The following is a 22116-nucleotide window of genomic DNA, read 5'->3' on the forward strand; positions in this document are numbered from 1 at the left end:
TTTAATCATTCAGGGAGGTCTTGTTTTACTTTTCTGAAAATTATTTTATTTTGGACATTTTTCCGTGACCCTTTGTTACAGTTATGTGGAAGCAGCAATGCTGAAGTGCAACAAATTTCTTTCCAAAACGTAAGTCTAGCATTATTTGATCAATATTGGATAAATGTCGTACATATGGAAATTAAAGGTGTGAATTATGTCTAGAGATTTCTTAAACTTCTACCAATGATTTTCCTATTTCAGAGAGTGAGCTCTGTTGTCACACGGAGGGCTCGGAGTAATTGGGCACTATGTACCAAGAACTTATAGCAAGTCAGGTTCGGTGGGTTGTGATCAGTTTTTCCAGAAAGACAGGAAATAGAGCCCTCTGAGAGATGCTATAACTGGAAGCCAGTAACATTGTCTGCATGTTGCTCCAACAAGCAGCAGTTCGTGACTGAACCTTAAGTATGGTTTTGTCCTTAAGGATTTTAGACTGATTAGACTTGTCATGACATCCAAACTTGGCAGGGTTTCCTTAATGTTAACCACACACAAGACACCCTGAAAACTCTTTGCTTGTTATTGGGTTGATCAGGGTGGCTTGTTGGGTTTTCAGGGTGGCTTCTTGGGACCACCTTTAGGGACATTTGTGCATCTTTAACATTTTTAAAAAACTTCTGGGGAGATTTGCACAAAATTGCCAAATTGCACTAACTATGCTTTTGGCAAGTGTTTGGAATTTACATTATGCTGTGTGTTGATCATTCAGGTTACATGGCTGTAGAAAGAGTTAAGGAAAAGTTTTTGTGATGTTTAATATTAGTGTTGCTTCTCGCTTGCGTGGTTTTACTGCTGATGGTACTCTTTTGTAAAATTGTAGAGAAAAGCAGTATCTTTAAACATAAACAAATGATGGGACCTATTTATATTTTGCTTTGCTATTCATCATGCTATGTTCTAGCCTTTTTACTAAGCTTTTTGTTTCCTGCAATGGCCTTTGGCTGATGTTGCTAAGTAAAGATTGAATTTGTAAGTAATATTTTACTGTGTTTGTTGTTATCCTTGGGCAGCCGCAAGGATAGGATTCAAATGTCTGACAGTGTCCCTGTTCAGAAGACGCCATGGTTTAAGGTGTCTTCTGAACAGGGACACTCTTTTAAGTTGTCAAGAGATGAAATGGCCGATAGGTGTGAAGTTAAATTGTAAAACCTACTTCTCCGAATCAACTTTTCAGGGGGATTTCAGAATGTCTCCCACGATTGACTTCCATGATCCGAGGAATTGGAGACCCTTTGGTTGCAGTCTATGCTAGAGCATATCTTTGCCGGGTAAGAGCTTGTGCTTTTAAAATGTGGTTATTTGGGTCCTACATGAGGCCGACCTAAGATGTGTTACTCCCTGAGGTGAGGAACAAGACAGCTCCCTGCCTACAGAAGCAAACTGGACTAGCTCTTGAATTTAACTTCAATGCTGGTGACGGGATTGTGTCCTCCACTGCACCAGAGGGCAGCAGGCTAGTATAGAGGGTGCAGGATAGGCCACGTGGCATACACAGCTCTGCCCTTCCAACAGGGGAATGACTGGGAGCAACCTCTTCTACCCCTCAGCATCTGCCATCTGAGGTGGTTGCCACACTCTGTCTAACGATAGGGCTGGCTCTGGTTCTACAAAAGTGATCAGGCTAGTAGCAGACCAAGAAAAGCCCTAAACGGCTTGGGGCCAGGCTATCTGAAGGAACGTCTCCTCCTATATGTACCTGCTACTAAGGTCATCCTCAGGGATCCTTATCCGCGAGCCCCTGCCAAAGGAAGTGAGGCAGGTGGCTACCAGGAGGAGGGCCTTCTCTGCTGTGGCACCCCGGCTGTGGAACGAGCTCCCAAAGGAAGTTCGCCTGGCACCTACACTATATTCTTTCAGAATTCTTTTTATTCTCTCAGCATTTTAACAGTCTATAAATTGAATTTTAACTTTTCTGTTTTAAATTTGTATTTCTGCACTGCTGCTGATTTTATCCCGGCTGTGCTTTTATATTGTATTTTATATCATGTTTTTATACTGTTTGTTTTATACTTTGAATGGTCTTAGTTTTTGTGAACCGCCCAGAGAGCTTCGGCTATTGGGCGGTATAAAAATGTAATAAATAAATCTTTCTTTAAATTACAAATCAGTCCACTTTCTAATTCTAGAAGATAACAAACTAGGGTTTTGTCTGCACTGCAGGATGGCCTGGCTTTGTATTTTATTCTTCCATTTTCTTTATTTTCAATGCAGTTACCATACAGCACCTGATTGCTCTCTTATCTAATGTTCATCTTATTTTCCTTCTTTTTCACCTACGTAGTTGGGGATGTCTAAATGAAGAATAGTTGCTCTCTTTCTAGATGGACCTTTTTTTAAAAATAGTCTCCCAATAGGTATAGGAATATGCCTGATTGTGTTGGAGCTGGAGAAATATAGAACAGACTTAATTTATTTGTTTCTTTGGCTATAGGTTGGGATGGAAGTTGCTCCACATCTGAAAGAGAGCCTAAACAAGAACTTTTTTGACTTCCTTCTGACCTTTAAACAAGTAAGTGAGAGATGTTTTTATGGATGTTATTGCTATAAGCTGTCTTGGGAGGTGGCCAAGAAATATTTTAAGGAATGGTATAATGATGATGTCGGAGGCTATGTGACTGAAAGTTTCTGTTGTTGTTGCGTTTTCTTCTGGAGACCTGCCTGTTGATCATCTCGACTTGCTTCTGGTCTGTGACAGTAGCTTGCATTGGACTTCTCAGATAATGTATACAAAATTCAGGAAAATTATGGAATGATGGCAGGGCTGGTGCCAGACTATTTTGCGCCCTAGGAAGGTGAGCTGCTTTCACCCACCCACCAACCCCAGCGTACCTGGGCGCGGGGTGCCATCTCGCCTGCCCAGCTGAAGCAAAGCCAGGACACTGGGGCGGGGTGGGGGCGGGGGAGCGGCTTTGGAATGGTGCGCCCGACCAGACGCCGCTCTGGGAGAGCGACTTCCAGGCGCGCCGTTCCGAAGCCCTCTGCCTGCCCCCCTGCCCCAGCGTTCTGGCTTCGCTTCGGTGCCCACCCAGCCGAAGCGAAGCCGGGACGCTGGAGTGGGGGGGGGGGGGGCTGGCGTGGCTTCACTTTGGCTGGGTGGGCGCCCAGCCGAAGCGAAGTCAGGACACTGAGGCGGTGGGCAGCTTCGGAATGGCGCGCCCAGAAGCCGCCCTCTCAGAGCCGGTGTGGGAGAGCGGCTTCCGGGTGCGGCGTCCAGCGCCCCCCTTACCTTGGCGCTCTAGGCGGCTGCCTGAGTGGCCTCTATGGAAGCGCCGGCCCTGAATGATGGTTCTTTTTGTGGTTCAGAACCAGCTTCCAGGAATCTTTTTGACTACTTGCTGAGATCATTGTTTTCATTCTCAAAATGCCCAGTAATGGATTTATCCAGCATACAGTTTGACTAACTTAATCTGTTAGTCTAACTAACTATCTTGATTAACTTAATTTGGATTCAACCCAGTATTATTTATTCCTGGCTACTACAAACTTGGCCATATTTTTTTTAAAAAAAATTGCTTCTGAAAGGTCTCTAGGATAATCTAGCCTGGAGGCCAGCCATTAGGAATATCTTTGTACATGACCTGTCTGTTTAGACACATAGAGCGCACTCTATTAATCACACTTGTTGGCTGATTAAAGAAACTGTGTATCCTAACAGTGCACCAGTTGCTGGGGAACATGGGTGGGAGGGTGCTGTTGCACCACGTCCTGCTTTTTCATCCCTGACCGATGGCTGTTTGGCCACTGTGTGAACAGAGTGCTGGACTAGATGGACCCTTGGTCTGATCCAGCAGGGCACTTATGTTCTTATGTTCTAAGGCAGGGGTGAGCAGACCTCAGGCGTACAGGATCTGTTTGTTTTTAGTTTTTTACTAGACTCCAGAGATCCAACCGTAACACCAGGTGCAAAATGGTAGATTAGGCAGGTTGTTATACGCTAAGAAATAGGGTTCCTCTGATTTAGCACAAATGTGGAATCAGTAGCCAGAACTAAGCTCACAAGTTCTTTCACACCAAAATTCTAGAAGCCAACCAGGGCTCTTGATGTTAAAAGGTGAGATATAAATAAAATAAATTAAAAACCTTCCTGAGTGCTCCCTACACGTTCTTTTTATTCAGACACCTAATTTTTGTTGGTGGGGGGAAGCTTTTTATTTGATGTTATCATTAGTTGATTGGGAGTCAGAAACCCTTACTAATTAATTGCAAACGATCCCAAGATCTACCAGTAGATTCAGATCTAACTTCTGCCTTGCCCTGGACTTTAAGGAATGCCGCAGCCTTTACCATTCATGGAAGCCAGGGAGTATCAAATCCAGACCATAATAAACTTGGGATTCTGTCTGAGAGAGAAGTAGAGGAGCTGTCCTTGGACGTGCATATCCTCACTCTAGCTTTCTTCATTTTGGGGAAGAAAGGGCCAAGTATACTGGGAATTCTCACAACTATTTTAATTTGGGAGTTCCCCGAACCGGTGAAATAGAAACTTCTCTTGTAGATGTTTGCTTGAAACAGGCTTTTGGTGTTTACGTTTGAGGCCAGTGTTGAATTGAAGGCTTTGATTCGATATTGAATGCAGAATATTCCCTCCCTCCCGAGTTAGATGTTTTCGTGATGATTTATCTTTGATGTTTTTAACAGGTTCACGGGGATACCGTCCAGAATCAGCTGGTAGTGCAGCGTGTAGAGATCCCGTTATATCTCACACTTTATTCTCCTGCAATAGATTGGATTCTACAGTGCATTGCTTACCGGGCTGCAGAGGTAAAGGAGCCTGCTTTGCTATGGAAAGAGGATAAAGGCTGAATACAGCACCTGGGCTCTGAATAAATAGAAAGCTCTCTATTTATTTATTTTTTACTAAGGAAAGGAAGGGAACCTCTCGTGCAAAGCACTTGAGTCATTGCTGACTCCTAGAGGGACGCCTGCTTTCGCTGACGCTTTCTTGGCAGACTTTGTAGCGGGGTGGTTTGCCAATGCCTTCCCCAGTCGTGGTTACCTTTCCCCCAGCTAGCTGGGTACTCCTTTTACCGACCTCAGAAGGATGGAAGGCTGAGTCGACCTGAGCTGGCTGCCTGAGAACCAGCTTCCGCTGGGATCGAACTCAGGCCGTGGGGAGAGTTTCGGCTGCAGTAACTGCCGCTTACCGCTCTGCGCCACACGAGGCTCTATTTTTTACTAAATGATTAAGATATTCCTTCTTTCATATTGATCCAAGGAAGTTAATAACAATGTGGAATTGAATCGCTTACAGTGCAGTCTTATTATGTATTTATTTATTATTGCATTTATATCCCGCCTTTTTTCCTGCAAGGAACCCAAGGCGGCGTACATAATCCTCCTCCTCTCCATGTTATCCTCACAACAACAACCCTGTGAGGTGGGTTGGGCTGAGAGTCTGTGACTGGCCCAAAGTCACCCAGTGGGTTTCCATGGCCGAGCGGGGACTAGAACCGAGATCTCCTGACTCCTAGTCCAACACTCTAGCCACTACACCACACTGGCTCTTATGCATTCAATGGACTTGCTCCCATATCTGTTGATATAAGATTGCAGCCTAAATCAGTAAATTGTATGGGTTCTGGAAGGGGTATTATTAACAGGTATAGTTGTAGTAGATGTGTGTGGCATTTATTTTATTTATTTATTTACAATATTTACATACTGCTCCCCATTGAAAATTTCGGAGAAGTGTACAAGACAAAATGAAAATAAAAACAGAATAAAACACTTAAAATACAGTGACTCATAGCAGGACATTAAGGAAAGGCTTCCTGGAATAATGATGTTTTCAGGAGTACAAAGTTGGCACCTGCCTGACCACCAGAGGCAGGGAATTCCACAGGAGGGGGGCCACCACGCTGAAGGCTCTTCCCCTGGTGGACTCCAAACGGAGGATGGATCTATGTGGAACCACCAGGAGCAGGCCCTCGGATGACCTCAGTGACCGGGCAGGTTGGTAGGGGAGAATCTTTAATCCGGATTGTTCTGTGCTCAAAGCTACATCAGCCATAAACGTACAGGGAATGTGTTTCAAGATCATCACTTCAGGCTGTCGTAATCAGAAAGAACAATAAGTGCAGCATTTGAAATTAAGTGGTACAAGAGATTTTGTAGAGTAGTTTTTAAATGACGGTTTTTGAAGGCTTGTTATTCCAAAGCAGCGGGAGGCTGAATGCAGGTTTGCACATGAGTGAAGGCCTGAGTCCCCTTTTACTTGCTCCTTGGCTGTTTTTTTTTAGCTAGGCAGCATGCAGGGAGATTATAGGGAAAGTGAGATTTAGCCTCGTGTGGCGCAGAGCGGTAAAGCAGCAGTTTCTGCAGCTGAAACTCTCCCCACGGCCTGAGTTCGATCCCAGCTGGAGCTGGTTTCAGGCAGCCGGCTCAGGTCGACTCAGCCTTCCATCCTCCCGAGGTCGGTAAAATGAGTACCCAGCTAGCTGGGGGAAAGGTAATCACGGCCGGGGAAGGCAACGGCAAACCACCCTGCTATAAGGCCTGACAAGAAAACATCAGCGAAAGCTGGTGTCCCTCCAAGAGTCAGCAATGACTCAGTGCTTGCACGAGAGGTTCCTTTCCTTTCTTCTCCCCCCCCCCCCATGTTCTCTCCCCCACCACTAAAAAAAATTAAAAAATAGCTGAGGAGTGTCTGAAACAGATGCATTTTTAAAAAAACTTAAAAGGATATCCTTTTAACTTTAAAAAAAACTCATGCCGGAGTTTTTTTCTTTTACACTTAAACAATTTGCACCCATCTCAGGAGTTTGCAAAAGCAGCCTCACATTTACTCGTTTTAATACCGAACTTCGTTTAAAGGAAAACTGTTATCCTACTTTGGATCCTCCAGGTACTTTTCTCCGTGCTAGTTTCTCACCTTGCTCTGGCAAGTTACACTTCCTTTTATTTTTAAACCCAATCAGCATAACATTAAAGCCTCTATCTGAAGCAAGGATTCAATTTCTAAAGAGATATCATCATGTCGCAAGAAAACCAAAGGAAAGCCAAAGCAAGCTACTGGGAAGGCAGCTATGAAACCTTTCACAAGTCTAACTCTTTCCCCTTGTTTTCCACACATCTTGATTTATTTATTTTTTGGGGGGAGGCAAAAATCCGTTTTCGACTTCACATTGAAAAGGAGGATTGTTATGGCTGCTGGGAGACGATCCTTTTGTTAAGCTATTAGTTAGGAGTGATCGATTGGATGCTCTCTGAATGGGAGGTAACAACAGGAAATTTCAGTCCCTGGCTGTTGGAAGGCGATTGATTCCCTTTATCTTGTGGTAGAGGCAGAGCAACGGTGTTGTGGCAGAAGGTAGCTAATGAACAGAGAGTTAGGGACAGCTGTGAGTTTCAAATATCCGAAGTAGCCTTGCACCGGTCCAGTCTATCTGCCCCTTTAGCTAGAGACAATGGATGGCTCACATGTAGGGATGTACGGATTGGTGTAAAATCCGTTCCGTTTGCGTTTTGCAGATCTTTGGGTGCCTTTCATTTTGTAGTCTGCATACCAATGGAACTGGGTTTTTATTTTAGTTTCTGAATTCGCACAAATTTGCCCTTGAGAAAACGTGCACATTCCCCTAGAATGTGGTAGGTTTTTTTTTTAAGCTTTATTCTGTGGGCAGAGTCCGCATCTCTGGCCAGGTTTTCTTTAACGTTGCGTATTTTCCCATTACTAAATTAGCGCGAAATTCTGGAAAGTTAGAAACATGGTCCACAAATCAGCGGAATTTATTCGACTGGAGAAAACTCGGTCCGCTGTGGAATCCGCGGGTTGGATTCATAAAAATCCAAACATTTGATTCCATGGAGTTTTTTGCTGACAACCCAATTCGATGACACAGGAGTAGTTAATAAGTGTTTCGTGATGTCTGAACCCAGAAAACGTGGGTGGATGGCGTGGATAACAAACCTTCCAGCAAGCCTAAAACAGGCCATGGGTTCTGGATGGTTTACTAACCACCCCAGCTACCCACCTTTGCTGGGTTCAGACGTCACAAAAGCTGTGCCTGGCGAAGGTAATTAGTACATCAGGTTGCATGTGACCGGTATGCATGGGGGTAGTTGATAAGCCACCGTGGCTTGTTAGCCACCCTCTTCTTGTGCAAACCTGGTCAGAATCTCTAGGTTGGCATTGTCTTCTTTGACCAGCAGCAGCTCTCTGGGGTCTTGGGTAAAGCAAATGCTCTTCCCACTGCTTGTTACCTGGAGATCTCATCCTCCAATTTTACCTGGGGCAAATCTGCTTTCTTGCTCCCTTTTGGGAATCAAAAGGATTGAGACCTTTGGAATCAAGAGCCTTCCCCAAAGAAAACATTAGTGGGCCTCAACAATTCTCTAGCTGTGACCGCGCAACGTAAATCCCGTTGTAAATTAATCTTCCGATAAACAACGTTTTGGCCGGGTGGTGCGTTTTTTCCTTCTCACGAAGTTACCTTTTGTAGGTTCTTCTGACTGAGATGATGGAGAGATGCAAGAAGCTGGGCAACAAGTAAGTAGTGCGCTTTGCAAGTTTATTTTTGAAGTTGGGGAAATCCTTACACCTATTACATCTGCTTGAGTCCTTTTGGAAGGGGACGTGCTTCAGGGCCCGGTCGAGAAGGGGGCAAAGGCTGCCCCTTGCCCCAAACATTGGGGTCACCAAAGGTAGCTTTAGTCCACAGCCCGATATGGTATCCTTCAGTGTATTCCTCCCCATCCCACCCCGCCCTTCCATGTAAATGAGTGCTGCTGTTGTCTCCTAAAGGGATGGGTGGAGGAACTCTATACTTGAGAGGAAGAGTGTGTGTGTGTGTGTGTGTGTATGGATCAAAACCTGCCACCATCTGGGTCTGCGCTTTGTGAAACATACTAGGCTGCTCATCCCATTGTGGCTCACCAAGCCCAGTAGTGTCTGCTCTGACTGGCAGCAGAGCTCCAATGTTACCAGCAGACATCCTTCCCAGATGTCCTGAGTAGAATTGACCAGGGTTTGGAACGAGATCCTCTGCATGCAAAACATGCGTCCCTCCCTCTGAGCTGTGACCCTTAGCTACCTACGTCCTGTGCAGGCTGCACACCCACCCACCCTGGGTATATACCTGTGTGTGCATGTGTGTGTTTGAATACGTATGCCCGGATCCTTACAGTATATATTTTATTTATTTATTTATAAATAAATTTATTCAGTGTATTCCTCCCCATCCCACCCCATTCCATGTAAATGAGTGCTGCTGTTGTCTCCTAAAGGGATGGGTGGAGGAACTCTATACTTGAGAGAAAGTGTGTGTGTGTGTGTGTGTGTGTGTGTGTGTGTGTATGGATCAAAACCTGCCACCATCTGGGTCTGCGCTTTGTGAAACATACTTTTGTCAGGCATGAATGCCCAAGTTACTGTGAAAGTGGCCAGATTTTGTGCTGCAGCCATCTCACGCCGTAAAGAGCCGAGACAATAATAATATATGCACGTTTTACATCTGTAACGTAATGTAATGTGTTAAATTGTATGGTGTTTGATTGGAGTGCTGGTTGTTACACCGTAATAAACTTATTGATTGAACAAACTAGGCTGCTCATCCCATTGTGGCTCACCAAGCCCAGTGGTGTCTGCTCTGACTGGCAGCAGAGATCCAATGTTACCAGCAGACATCCTTCCCAGATATCCTGAGTAGGATTGGCCAGGGTTTGGAATGAGATCCTCTGCATGCAAAACATGTGTCCCTACCTCTGAGCTGTGACCTTTAGCTACCTACGTCCTGTGCAGGCTGCACACACACACACCCTGGGTATATACCTCTGTGTGCCTGTGTGTGTGTGTGTGTGTGTGTGTGAATACATATGCCCAGATCCTTACAGTATATATTTTATTTATTTATTTACAATATTTATATACCGCTCCCCATTGTAAAGTTCGGAGCGGTGTACAAATAAAAACAGAATAAAACACTTAAAACAAATCTTAAAAGAAGCAAGCACAGTGACTCCTGGCTGAACATTAAGGAAAGGCTTCCTGGAATAATGATGTTTTCAGGAGGCACTGAAAGGAGTACAAAGTTGGCGCCTGCCTGACCTCCAGAGGCAGGGAATTCCACAGGACGGGGACCACCACGCTGAAGGCTCTTCCCCTGGTGGACTCCAATCAGAGGATGGATGGGCTCACTTTTCATGAGCATTCCACCCTTCAGATGGGACTAGCAACCCAACACATCTGGAGAGACCCAGGTTGGGGAAGGGTGCTTTAATGTAAAATATAAAATGATGCTCTGTTTGTGTGTGTGTGTGTGTTACCTTGCACTGATCTCGTTACTGTTCCTTCTAGCGCCTTGCTCTTGAATTCAGTAATGTCTGCCTTCAGAGCAGAGTTTATTGCTACAAGGTCTATGGATTTTATTGGGATGATTAAGGAGTGTGATGAATCTGGCTTCCCCAAGGTAAGCCCCCCCATCTCTCCCCACTCTTATTGTGCAACTTCTCCCCTTAGTCACTGTCATACGGTTGTCAACATACATCACGAAAGCGAAATTTATTTTGTTTGGAAGTCATTCTGCTCTATGCGAGTCACGATTTCTTGCCTTGTTCTTGCACTATGGCCCTAAATTCTTTCTGGAATCCATATCCATCCCTATCACCCAGCCCTTGGCCAGGGGCTGGTTTTGTCTTGGGAAATAATTGACTTTCAAAAGTGATCTGCCCTATATTTACTAGGGCTGGAATGCCTGTTCAGACCTAAAAAAGTGTTACAGCTCCCAGCATTCCCCAGCCAGCATGCTGGGAATTGTAGGACTTTTTCCTGTCTCAACCATCCTAGGATTTGCACCTTAGTAGATTAAGATATTAGATCAACTAAAAAGATGTTCCTGATTAATTGTACAGCAGATTTATTTAAAAAAAGAACTTTAAAAAATCTGTAGGAGGCAAGCTTTTAAGATGATGCTTGATACAATACATGTCTATTTCCTCTGGAAATGAAGGAACTGGTTATATGCTTCAGAACAAGAGGCTTTCATGTTGGTTTAATTAATAAAACTTGTAAGATTTCATGCTAAGATTTTATTTAATTGATAGCAATCCTACGTGGCTTGGGACCACAATACCTGATGGAACGCCTCTCCCGACATGAACCTACCCGTACTCTGCGCTCAACATCTAAGTTCCTCCTCTGAGTGCCTACTCCGAGGGAAGCTCGGAGGACGGCAACAAGGGAGAGGGCCTTCTCAGTGGTGGCCGCCCAATTATGGAATGATCTCCCCGATGAAGCTCACCTGGCGCCAACATTGTTATCTTTTCGGCGCCAGGTCAAGACTTGCTTTTTATACTGTATTTCGTAATTGTGTTTTAAACTGTTGGGTGTTTTACTGTGGTTTTAATTTTTGTGAACCGCCCAGAGAGCTTCGGCTATTGGGCGGTATAAAAATATAATAAATAAATAAATAAATAAATAAATAAATAAATAAGACTTTTCTCTTCTCCCAGGCATTTAACAGCATTTAACAACATATGCTAAGTTTCTTTGTTTTTTAATGGACCCCAGAACTGTTGTTGTTTAAATGGATACTGTTGTTTTATACTCTTGTTTTTATATTTTTGATGGTTTAAAATTTTGTATCCTTTTTAATGTTCGCTGTTTTTAACTTTTGTAAACCGCCCAGAGAGCTTCGGCTATGGGGCGGTATATAGATTTAATAATTTAATAAATTCTAATTTATTAAATCAGATTTATTACATCTTTCTTTTACAAAACCATATTTCTTTTTTAATAGAACAGCAGTATAGTACTAATGTTATTTAGTCAAATGGGAATAACGGATGGAATCAGCTACATGGACGTGCTCTTTTATTATATTTCCACAGCATCTTCTCTTTCGCTCTCTTGGCCGGAACCTGGCTTTAGCTGACCCGCCAGAAGGCGATCGCCTTCAGATCTTAAATGAAGCCTGGAAGGTTATTACGAAATTGAAGAGCCCGCAGGTGGGTTGTCGCTAGGAAAGGAGACCGGTGGCATAGTTGCAGCCCAAAATTATTGAAATAAATTCATTGTTCAGTTCTGCATATTCTATCTTGGGAGCATTACCTAGCTAGCTCATAGATGTCCAGGGATCTCTTTGTCACCTGCTTCCAAAATGTTGACTGCACTCTTCCCCGGAATGTATCCATATAAGAACTTGGCTTTAGGGAATGAAGAATTTGGGTGGCACCTGCCCTACAAGTTTGCCAAGTGCTGCTTCGCTGGCCCTGTTCAGGGAGCCGGAGTACCCAAGTACTCAGTGGTGCACACTTTCCGGGGCCTCCGGAATTGCGCACTTTCCGGGGCCTCTGGAATTGCGCATTTTCCGGAGGTCCCAGAAAATGCGTTTTGCCTCCCCACCATGCCATTTGTGGCCTTAAAGACCCTGAGGCTTAAGTCCCACCCAGATTTGCGCCCCCTTTGGAACTGATGGGCCGAAAACCTGTCGGGCGCATCTATTGGGGCCCGGGAGGTCCAGATGTGGGGGCCTCCGCTGCCCTCGCGGGCCCAGGAAGATTTCCGCCCTGTTGCTACTCTGCTTCATATACATAAAAGGGTTTGGTTAAGAATGCAACAAGCCGTCTGTTCTGTCTTTGGGACTCTTGTTTTAGCATTAAGAGATGTGTGTGTGTGTGTGTTTAAGGTGGGGTGGAAGAGCAGCAAGTAAAAGCTCTCTAAACATTTTGTATAAGGGGACGTGCCAGTTTTGAATATAACTTCCATGCATTTATTTTTAGGATTATATCAACTGTGCAGAAATCTGGGTGGAATATACCTGTAGGCATTTCACGGTACGTGCAGATTTTTTTAAAAAATATTTACTTAACATTTTAAATTTCTCTCCCCACCCCTCCCCACTTTGTGTAGTTGATCAAATACTGTAATGCTCTAGAATAAATATGTATGCACGACACTGAATTTTACATGAGAAGGTGTTTTAAATTGTCTCTAGATATCGTTTAGATGTCATACTGGCATCTCTATTTCGCGGGAGCATTTAAAAAGGCAGTGAGATTGTGTGGCATTAAACTATTTTGCCTTGTTGTTGTTGTTGTTTTTTAATATATAAAGCGGAGCCGTGTTGAAGTTGGTCCATTTGAGACCCTCACTAGTGACAGAGTCAGGGACGGTGTAAAGGGTGGGCATGATCCTTTGTAACTCCTTTGCTGAGGGAACTGCACTGGCTGCCTATTCGCTACCGGGCCCGGTTTAAGGTTCTTGTACTTGTGTACAAAGCCCTAAACAACTTGGGACCAGGATACCTGAGAGAGCGCCTTCTCCCCTATCAACCTGCCTGGTCATCGGCGGGCCTGGGCCTGGTGGTTCCACATAGGCCTACCCTCCCACTGAAGTCCACCAGGAGAAGAGCCTTCAGCGTGGTGGCCCCCCTCCTGTGGAATTCCCTCCCTCTGGAGGTCAGGCAGGCACCGACTTTGTATTCCTTTCGGTGCCTTTTGGAAACATTGTTTTTCCAGGAAGTCTTCCATTGATGACCAGCCACAGTTTACTTTGCATTTTACTTTTTTTTTTTAACCCTATTTTAACGTGTTTTTATTCAGTCTTTATTTTATTTTACCTTGTACACTGCTCCAAAATTTTAAATGGGGAGCAGTATATAAACAATGTAAATAAATAAATAAATAATCGGCCCACTGTCAAGAACCCCCTGGATTTGCTCTTCCCCCTTGTGTGTGTTTTTTCCTCCTCCCTCCCAATCCCCTTTCCTTTCATGCCATGATTTTTTTTAGACTGTAAGCCTTCAGAAATATTTTTGTAAGCCGCCATGAGGACCTTTTTTGGCTAAAGGGCGGGAGAAAAGTGCTAGAATAAATAAACCGATGGCAACTTACTTGCTTGCTCGCCTGCCTCTCACTCTAGCCCAGGCAATGGTGGTGGGGAACAGGAGATGGCCACGGCCTGCTTGCCTGCTAGCTCTTTACCTGATAAGCAAGTGAGCAGGAGCAAGGAGGAGAGGAAGGATGAGGAGCAATAGCAGGCGGTGACAATGGCAGTGAAACGGTAGACCCACTGAGGAAGGGGGCCCACCAACCCTCAAAAGCCTGGAGCTGACACCGGACAGAGAAATACTTTTAACTTTGCATCTGGGGCCTTAGACACTGAGACAATCGCAGAGAATTGATGCGGGATATGGAATGGTACCCAAAAGTGACCTGTGACCTTGGACAGCTTTTAAAAGAGACATTTTGTTTTCAATGGCACATAATCATCCTGGAATATTGATATTGTTACGATGCCCACTAGTCCAAACAGGATAATGTTGACCTAAGTGGCTTCAATATTTATCAAGCAGGAGGATGTGATTTTTTAAATTATTGTTATTATGGATTATGATTAAAGCTCAAATTAATGTTAGGTGTTTGACCTTCTGTAATAATAATTCTCTAGATTCTTAACAAATCACTTTTGACTCTAGCTGTGCAGGAATAAAGTTCTCATCTGCGTAACTTAGTAATGTGTTCATTTAGTCTTTTTGCTTTGAATGGTTTTGATTTTGAACTCATGACCACTTTGCTGCTGTTTTATGACAATTAACTTGCCCTCTGCAGAAGCGCGAGGTTAATACGGTTTTAGCTGATGTCATCAAACACATGACTCCAGACCGGGCGTTTGAAGAAGCCTATCCACAGGTAAAAGAAGACTGCAGTCATAAAAAAATTAACCACAAAGGATTTTGTCCAGACTTTGAGGGTTCTGGGAGGCTTTTAATGCAAACAGATCATAACGGTGCATGTCATTTAAAAGGAAAATGCGAGCCAGTGAAAGCCAGATTAATGAGATGCATTAAACCCAGAGAAAAGAAAATGTGTAGTTGCGAGAAGACCTGGTTATGATCTTCCAGTGTTTTAAAAGGTCTCAGCAAGAAGAGGAAAGATGATTGCCCAATGAATGGTAGTATGAGAAGCAATGGGGTTAAATGAAAGGAAGATAGAGTTGAAGCTAGTATAAATTATATTTATATAATATCAATCCTAATTGCATGTCTTCTCTCTCCCACACCCCATTCCTGATCTTAGCTCCAGTCAATAATTCAGAAAGTCATCACCTATTTCCATGACTTCGCCATTCTCTTTTCATTGGTAAGTTTCTGCATGGCTCTGAGGATCATCAATCCCTCCAGTCCGAAAGGAACTTCATCTTCTCTGGAAAATCATTCCAGATGAATTTGGGGGTAGTTAGACAGAGGAGCGGACATGGGGAGATCTAGTTGATCTGGGTCTTAGTGTCCTTCTCCACAAACTACCAGTTTCCTCTACCATGCTACTCTCACCATGCCCAACGACCCTGGCATGTCCCTGAATCGGATAGAAAAAAGTAGGGCTGTGCAAAGTTTGGACCTTGGATATTCGAATCCGAGGCTTGGAGGCCATTTTGTGGCATATCCGCCATTTTAGGACAGGATCTGCCATTTTCCAGGCCAGCCCTAGGCTCCGGTACAGCCTACAGCCCCCAGCATACAGTGGCTGGGAAGGCTCACTTACCAGGGCCCAGGAGCAGAGGGAAGACGTGTCCTCACCACGCGTGGGCGCCCACTTCTCGGTGTGATCTCCGGCTTCCCCACATCCATTGCTGGCTTCCTCTCGTGAGATCGCATCCTCTCACGAGATCACCTGCGTCCTCTCCCAAGATCGCCGGCTTGAAAATTAACCCGTGGTCTGACTTGGTGTAAGGCTCCATGGAGTTTTCCATTGCATTGAGTGGACTTTTCCCACTGGCTACAGAGTTCTCTCGCAAGAGCAGCGAAAAGAGCGAATGCCCCTCTAGGAGAGCTGCCCAGATTGGTTTTTTTTGCTGCAATGGCTGATGGGATACCATCGGGAGGGCTGGGGAAGGGCGGAGGAACTGTCAACTCCACGGGAGCCCACAGTCACGTAATGGTGGAGTGTAAAAACTCCACTGTGGAGGGGAGACATGATCGCATTCTTCAAATATTTAAAAGTTTGTCACATAGAGGAGGGCCATGATCTCTTCTCGATCCTCCCAGAGTGCAGGACACGGAATAATGGGCTCAAGTGACAGGAAGCCAGATTCTGGCTGGACATCAGGAAAAACTTCCTGACTGTTAGAGCAGTGCAACAATGGAACCAATGACCTAGGGAGGTCGTGGGCTCTCCCACACTAGAGACCTTCAAGAAGCAGCTGGACAACCATTTGTCAGGGATGCTTTAAGGTCGATTCCGGCACTGAGCAGGGGGTTGGACTTGATGGCCTTGTAGGCCCCTTCCAACTCTACTGGTCTATGATTCTATGAGTTCTAACACCACCGTTGAGAAACGTGTTGTGTGGCGAGTACCTCCTAAAACCTCAACCGCTGAGTGGAGTTTTCCCACTGCGAAGAGAAACGTGTTGTCTGAACTGAGCCAAAGAGCGCCCGTGTCATTACCTTCTCACTTTGGAAGCCTTGTTCTCACATGTAATTGTGCATGTGTCTCCCCTCACCCCCCCTCCCAGCAAGGCAATCTGCAGTATAGAGATGCTTGAGCACAGGGTACCTAAACTTAGTGGTCTTTTCTTTGACTTCTTAGGAGAAATTCTTGCCGTTCTTGGATATGTTCCAGAAGGAAAGTGTGAGAGTGGAGGTTTGTAAGTGCATCATGGAAGCTTTTATTAAGTAAGTATGAAGTACGGTGATTAAGTGCACTCTGGAGAATCTGAGCAATTTATTGAAGGGTGGTTAAGTGCGATAGATTGAGCTGGTCTGCCGTCCATTTGGCATTGGGAAGGTTTTTACCAGCACGAAGGATCCGTCTGAAAAAGAATTTAAATGCATTCTCATTCTATTGATCAGTTGTTTATATAAATAGTTTGTTATGAAACTGAATGCATTAGGGTGATCTGGTTCTGTAAAAATATGTTTGCTATTGGACACGCTGGATACAGTCCAGCAATGTGGGAACTGCAGGATCAGAAACGCAAGGACGTCTGGTCTGAATACACACTTGCTGCTAAGCTGATAATCCGACCGTTACGGAGCGTAGTGTATCATTTGTCCATAGATGCAAGAGGTATAAGTACCGTGCTTTCCTCACTAGTGTGCAAAGCACGGACGCTTTGGGGCTGGATTGTGGCCAGTGTTCTTAAAATAGAAGCTTTGATGCGATTACTGCTGACTAGAGCTGTCAAAGCAATTAAATATATCTATTAAATTAATTAAATTAGGGTGACCATATGAAAAGGAGGACAGGGCTCCTGTATCTTTAACTGTAATGTAGAAAAGGGAATTTCAGCAGGTGTCAATTGAAGAGGGTGAAATTCTCTCTTCATCAACACAGTTAAAGCTGCAGAAGCCCTGCCCTCTTTTGTATCTGGCCACTCTACTATAGCTAGTGTAGCTTTAACTGTTGTGCTGAAGAGGGAATTTCACCCACTTCAATTGACACCTGCTGCAATTCCCTTTTCTATATTACTGTTAAAGATACAGGAGCCCTGTCCTCCTTTTCATATGGTCACCCTAAATTAGGGTGACCATATGAAAAGGAGGACAGGGCTCCTGTATCTTTAACAGTTGCATAGAAAAGGGAATTTCAGCAGGTGTCATTTGCATCCATGTCACACCTGGTGAAATTCCCTCTTCATCATAACAGTTAAAGCTGCAGGAGCTATACTAGAGTGACCAGATTTAAAAGAGGGCAGGGCACCTGCAGCTTTAACTGCTGTGATGAAGAGGAAATTTCCCCAGATTCCCCATATATACAAATGACACCTGCTGAAATTGCCTTTTCAATACAACTGTTAAAGATACAGAATCCCTGTCCTCCTTTTCACATGGTCACCCTAATTAAATGGAGTTTTGATTAATTGATTTTTTTAAAAAAAATCAGCACATGTTAAACAATTCTTTCGAAGAACAAAAAGCACACCATTTGTTTTTAGACGGTGTATGTATGTGTTGAAGTTGGCACGATTGCAACGTTTCCTTGCAGATCCCACTTGTTAAAAGAAATACGTCGCCTAGTTAACTGGCAGTGCCTTTTTAGTACAATTAAAATGTTTTAAATCAATTAATTGATTTAAAGGATGAAGCTCTTCTGGGTGTAGCAGCTTGCATAGGTCCAAGTGAGACTGTACCATATGCTACCCTGCTGTGCCAACTGCAATTGTGATACTGAGATATAAACACAGGAGCGTACGGATGTTACAAACTCCACTGTGGAAGGAGAAAAGTCAGCACTTCTTTAATTAAAACAAAAGCGTAGCATCCAACCAGCTTCCTTTTCAGTGCTGAAAGCACTCTTTCAAGCATTTAATTTCCTTTTTTTTAACCACTTTTGGATAGATTGAAGGTTCACGTTACAATAGTTTAAGAGCTCGAAATGTTAAGCAGCAACAGCAATTGGGTCTTGAGTAAACCGTTGACGGAAACGTTAACTAGATGTATTTTTTACTTCCTCAATTCATCGTGAAGGGCGCCGTGTTGTGGATCTGTGCACTGTGCCACATTTTAGGAGTGATGGATGATGAAACGTTCAAACTTCTCATTGACTTACAAATTACTGCAAATAAAACTAGTAGCCCAAGCGAACTGGCAGAGGTCCTTCAAGCTGGATATTAACCTTTCCCCACATCAGTAAAAAGATAAATAAAAACTTAATGCAGACGTCTTTTGGGATGTTTTACTGTCGCAATGCATCTCAGGGCAATAAACTGCTCAGGAGAAGAGCATTTAAGTCTGCTTCCTGGGATCAATTACTGGCCCTGTTCAAAATGATCCCATTCATTCCAGTAGCTCTGCTCTAAATAAGACGAACGTTGGATAAAATGCTTTGTTTACTACGGTGCAGGTGATAGTGTCTTAGAAAGACTATGTTGTAGATCTTCTTCTGTGTGAGTTCTGTGGGGAAAAAGGGCTGCATCCGGGATAGGAGTTTGTCTCACAATGTTGGATGAGAATATTTAACAAAAAATTCTCCCGCTGTAGGGTCCTCAGGTTTCCGGTGGCTTGGAGAGAATTTCAAGGCACCGTGGTTTATTTCCTTTTCCCGGTCCCCCTGACTCCATTGCGGGATTTTATTCCCTACACACAACACTCCCTTTCTAAACTTAATACCAGCTTGCAGTTTCGTCATTTTTGTATTCAGAGCTACCTTCTCGGTTCCTTTTGCACTTCGCTGCCCGGCGAGCAACAAAGCGGGGGTCATGGGATCCGTCCTCTTCAGTCTGCGCATGGGTCTTGTTTTCTTAAGGACTGGCCAGACTGAAAAGCGTGGCACAGTATTCCACGCTATTGGTTAGTCTTTTGGTGGCCAGAATCTATCCAAGGCCTCTCCTTAAGAGGTGCCTGTCATATTAGAAAGGCTTGAATTCTCTCTTCCTCATCTTCATTCAGGTCGGCTAGGGATCTCCAGCTGAGACCTGGCCTTTAACGGAGGCTAGGGCCAGCTGACCACAGCCAACTTCCTTTTTTCTTTAGTTCTGGAAGACTCTTCCCCTGATTTTCTCCCCCCTCCCCTTCCGCTGAGGCTGGCTGGCTGGCTTGGAGCAAGAGAGTCAAGGCTATTAACCCATGCAGGTCCACCTCACTCTTGTACAGTCTCCTCTGCATAAAAGGCCGCTGTGACTTGGGCTGTTAAGAACATAAGAGCCCTGCTGGATCAGACCAAGGGTCCATCTAGTCCAGCACTCTGTTCACACCGCGGCCAACCAGCTGTCAACCAGGAACCAACAAAGCAGAACATGGTGCAACAGCACCCTCCCGCCCATGTTCCCCAGCAACTGGTGCACACAGGCTTACTGCCTCGGATACTGGAAAAAGCACACAACCATCAGGGCTAGTAGCCATTGATAGCCTTAGCCTCCAAGAACTTATCAACCCCCTTTTAAAGCCACCCAAATTGGTGGCCCTCACTATATGTTGTAGTAATGAGTTCCATAATTTAACTCTGCGCTGTGTGAAGAAGTCCTTCCTTTTATTTGTCCTGGATCTCCCACCAATCAGCTTCATGGGATGAGAGAGGGAGAAAAATGTGTTTGAGAGAGGGAGAAAAATCTCTCCCTATCCACATTCTCCGTACCGTGCATAATTTTGTACCCCTCTTATCATGTCTCCCCTTAGCCTGATAGAGGTGTACAAAACTATGCATGGTACGGAGAACGTGGATAGGGAGACATTTTTCTCCCTCTCTCAAAATACTGTTGTCATCTGCTGCAATTCAGTGGACAGACCGTTGCGCGTCCACAGTAGCTGGGACCACGAAACTCAGGCTTCACCAGCGCCCAACGATGCTCAGCTGTGTCAGGCCTTGCCAGAGTCTGAGTCAGAGCCTGAGCGGGATGGTTTGGAACCCAGTCTTCGCGGGAAGCTCGGGGCCTAGGAGCTTAGTTCTGCCTAGCTTCCCATCTGACTGCAGGCGGAAAGGGGAGGGTTCTGTCCATCAGCCACAGATGCAAGATGCGACCTTGAGGAAGGCCACTCACTGCTTTGCCGCCTGGGCTTGTAAGAACGGAGCAGGAGGACGATTCCGTTGGGTCTTTGGGGGTTCAGGTTAAGGCATCAAATAAAGAGGACAGAGCAGAGATACCCACTTAGGCGTAGTGCTCATGTACGGGCCAGATTCCCCGGACAGGACAGATCCTCAGAGGGGGAGCTCTTGCAGCCCTTTCCCTGTATTTAAGCCGCGGCCTCAATTGTGTGGCAAATTGTTGGCTTGTGATGACTGCGTCGTACTCTGCCACAAAATCCAGGGTCCTGCGCGTGTGCTGCCGCACCTTTCCTCTGCAGCAAATGAAATACAGAGCTTTTAATGCCCTGTAATCAAAGGCACTTTGAATGAATGCTTATTTTCTGTGGCTATCCCCCCCTTTTTTTTACACAGCAGGGAGGCATAATCCGTCTAGATGGAAAGAGACGTTAATTACCATGCTAAGTGTTACTCCTGCCTCTAGGCAAGCAGAAGGCAGGAATAGGAAAATATGGAGCTCTTTGTGGACATGGATGTGCCCGATACAATGCCTGCGTTATAATTTTGGGCAGATAAGGGATGAGGAACATGGCAGCTAATGCAGGTTACTTCTGTATGCCCTGCAGGGCCTGAGAGCAGTTGTATCTTCTTCTTCTTCTTCTTCTTCTTCTTCTTCTGTATACCTCCCCATAGCTGAAGCTCTCTGGGCGTATTGCATAAGATTAAAACACTTACACACAATACGCAAAAGTTAAAACCCACAAAAACATACCATATACACATACATTTCAAACCACTATAACAACTTTACGTAGCTGTTTTTACAAGGATACTGTTGTTTTTCTGCTTTTTATGTTTTTAAACTTTGTATATCTGTTTTTCATGTTGACTGTTTTTAACTTTTGTAAACCGCCCAGAGAGCTTCGGCTATGGGGCGGTATACAAATGCAATAAATAAACAAATAAACTAACTTTAAAAAACGATGAGCCTAAAAAAAAAAAAAAAGAACCAGGCTCAACACATATTTCTAAAAGCCTGGGAGAAAAGTCTTGACCTGGAGCAGAAAAGATAATGCTGGCGCCAGGTGGGCCTAGTCAGGGAGATTGTTCCACAGTTGTGGGGCCACCACAGAGAAGGCCCTCTGGTAGAAAAGGTGGTGGTGGAGGGTTGGGGACTTAATAAATCCATGTGGTTGATTTAGCTCTCTTTGCTGAGTAAAGGAAGTCCAGTAAGAGAAGAACAGGGCAGGTACGGGCTTTAAACAGATTTGTGTATTCTTTTATTGTTTTTATTGTTTTTATGTTTTGTTTTTAAATGGATACTGTTGTTTTTATACCGTTTTTATGCTTTTTTAATTTTTGTATACTTTTAATGTTTACTATTTTTAATTGTTGTAAACCGCCCAGAGAGCTTCGGCTGTGGGGCAGTATATAAATGTAATAAATAAATAAATAAATAAATAAATAAATTTACAACTCTGCAGCTGAAACTCTCCCCACAGCCTGAGTTCAATCCCAGCGGAAGCTGGTTTCAGGCAGCCGGCTCGGGTCGACTCAGCCTTCCATCCTCCTGAGTCGGTAAAATGAGTACCCAGCTAGCTGGGGGAAAGGTAATAATGGCCGGGGAAGGCAATGGCAAACCACCCCGCTATAAGGCCTGCCAAGAAAACGTCAGCG

General features: G+C 44.5%; 1 protein-coding gene across 1 annotated transcript in view; it reads left to right on the forward strand.

The window, feature by feature from the left end:
- Positions 1-22116, forward strand: part of VPS35L (VPS35 endosomal protein sorting factor like) — an 88685-nt gene that overhangs the window by 28903 nt on the left and 37666 nt on the right. Inside the window, exons 11-21 of the mRNA XM_063143507.1 lie at positions 82-129; positions 1217-1310; positions 2474-2551; positions 4681-4803; positions 8484-8530; positions 10337-10448; positions 11869-11985; positions 12760-12813; positions 14590-14670; positions 15058-15120; positions 16567-16652. Coding sequence (XP_062999577.1) covers positions 82-129; positions 1217-1310; positions 2474-2551; positions 4681-4803; positions 8484-8530; positions 10337-10448; positions 11869-11985; positions 12760-12813; positions 14590-14670; positions 15058-15120; positions 16567-16652 — 903 coding nt within the window. The remainder of the gene's footprint in view (positions 1-81; positions 130-1216; positions 1311-2473; positions 2552-4680; positions 4804-8483; positions 8531-10336; positions 10449-11868; positions 11986-12759; positions 12814-14589; positions 14671-15057; positions 15121-16566; positions 16653-22116) is intronic.

The sequence above is a fragment of the Elgaria multicarinata genome, chromosome 17 (assembly GCF_023053635.1).
Source record: "Elgaria multicarinata webbii isolate HBS135686 ecotype San Diego chromosome 17, rElgMul1.1.pri, whole genome shotgun sequence".
NCBI lineage: Eukaryota > Metazoa > Chordata > Lepidosauria > Squamata > Anguidae > Elgaria > Elgaria multicarinata.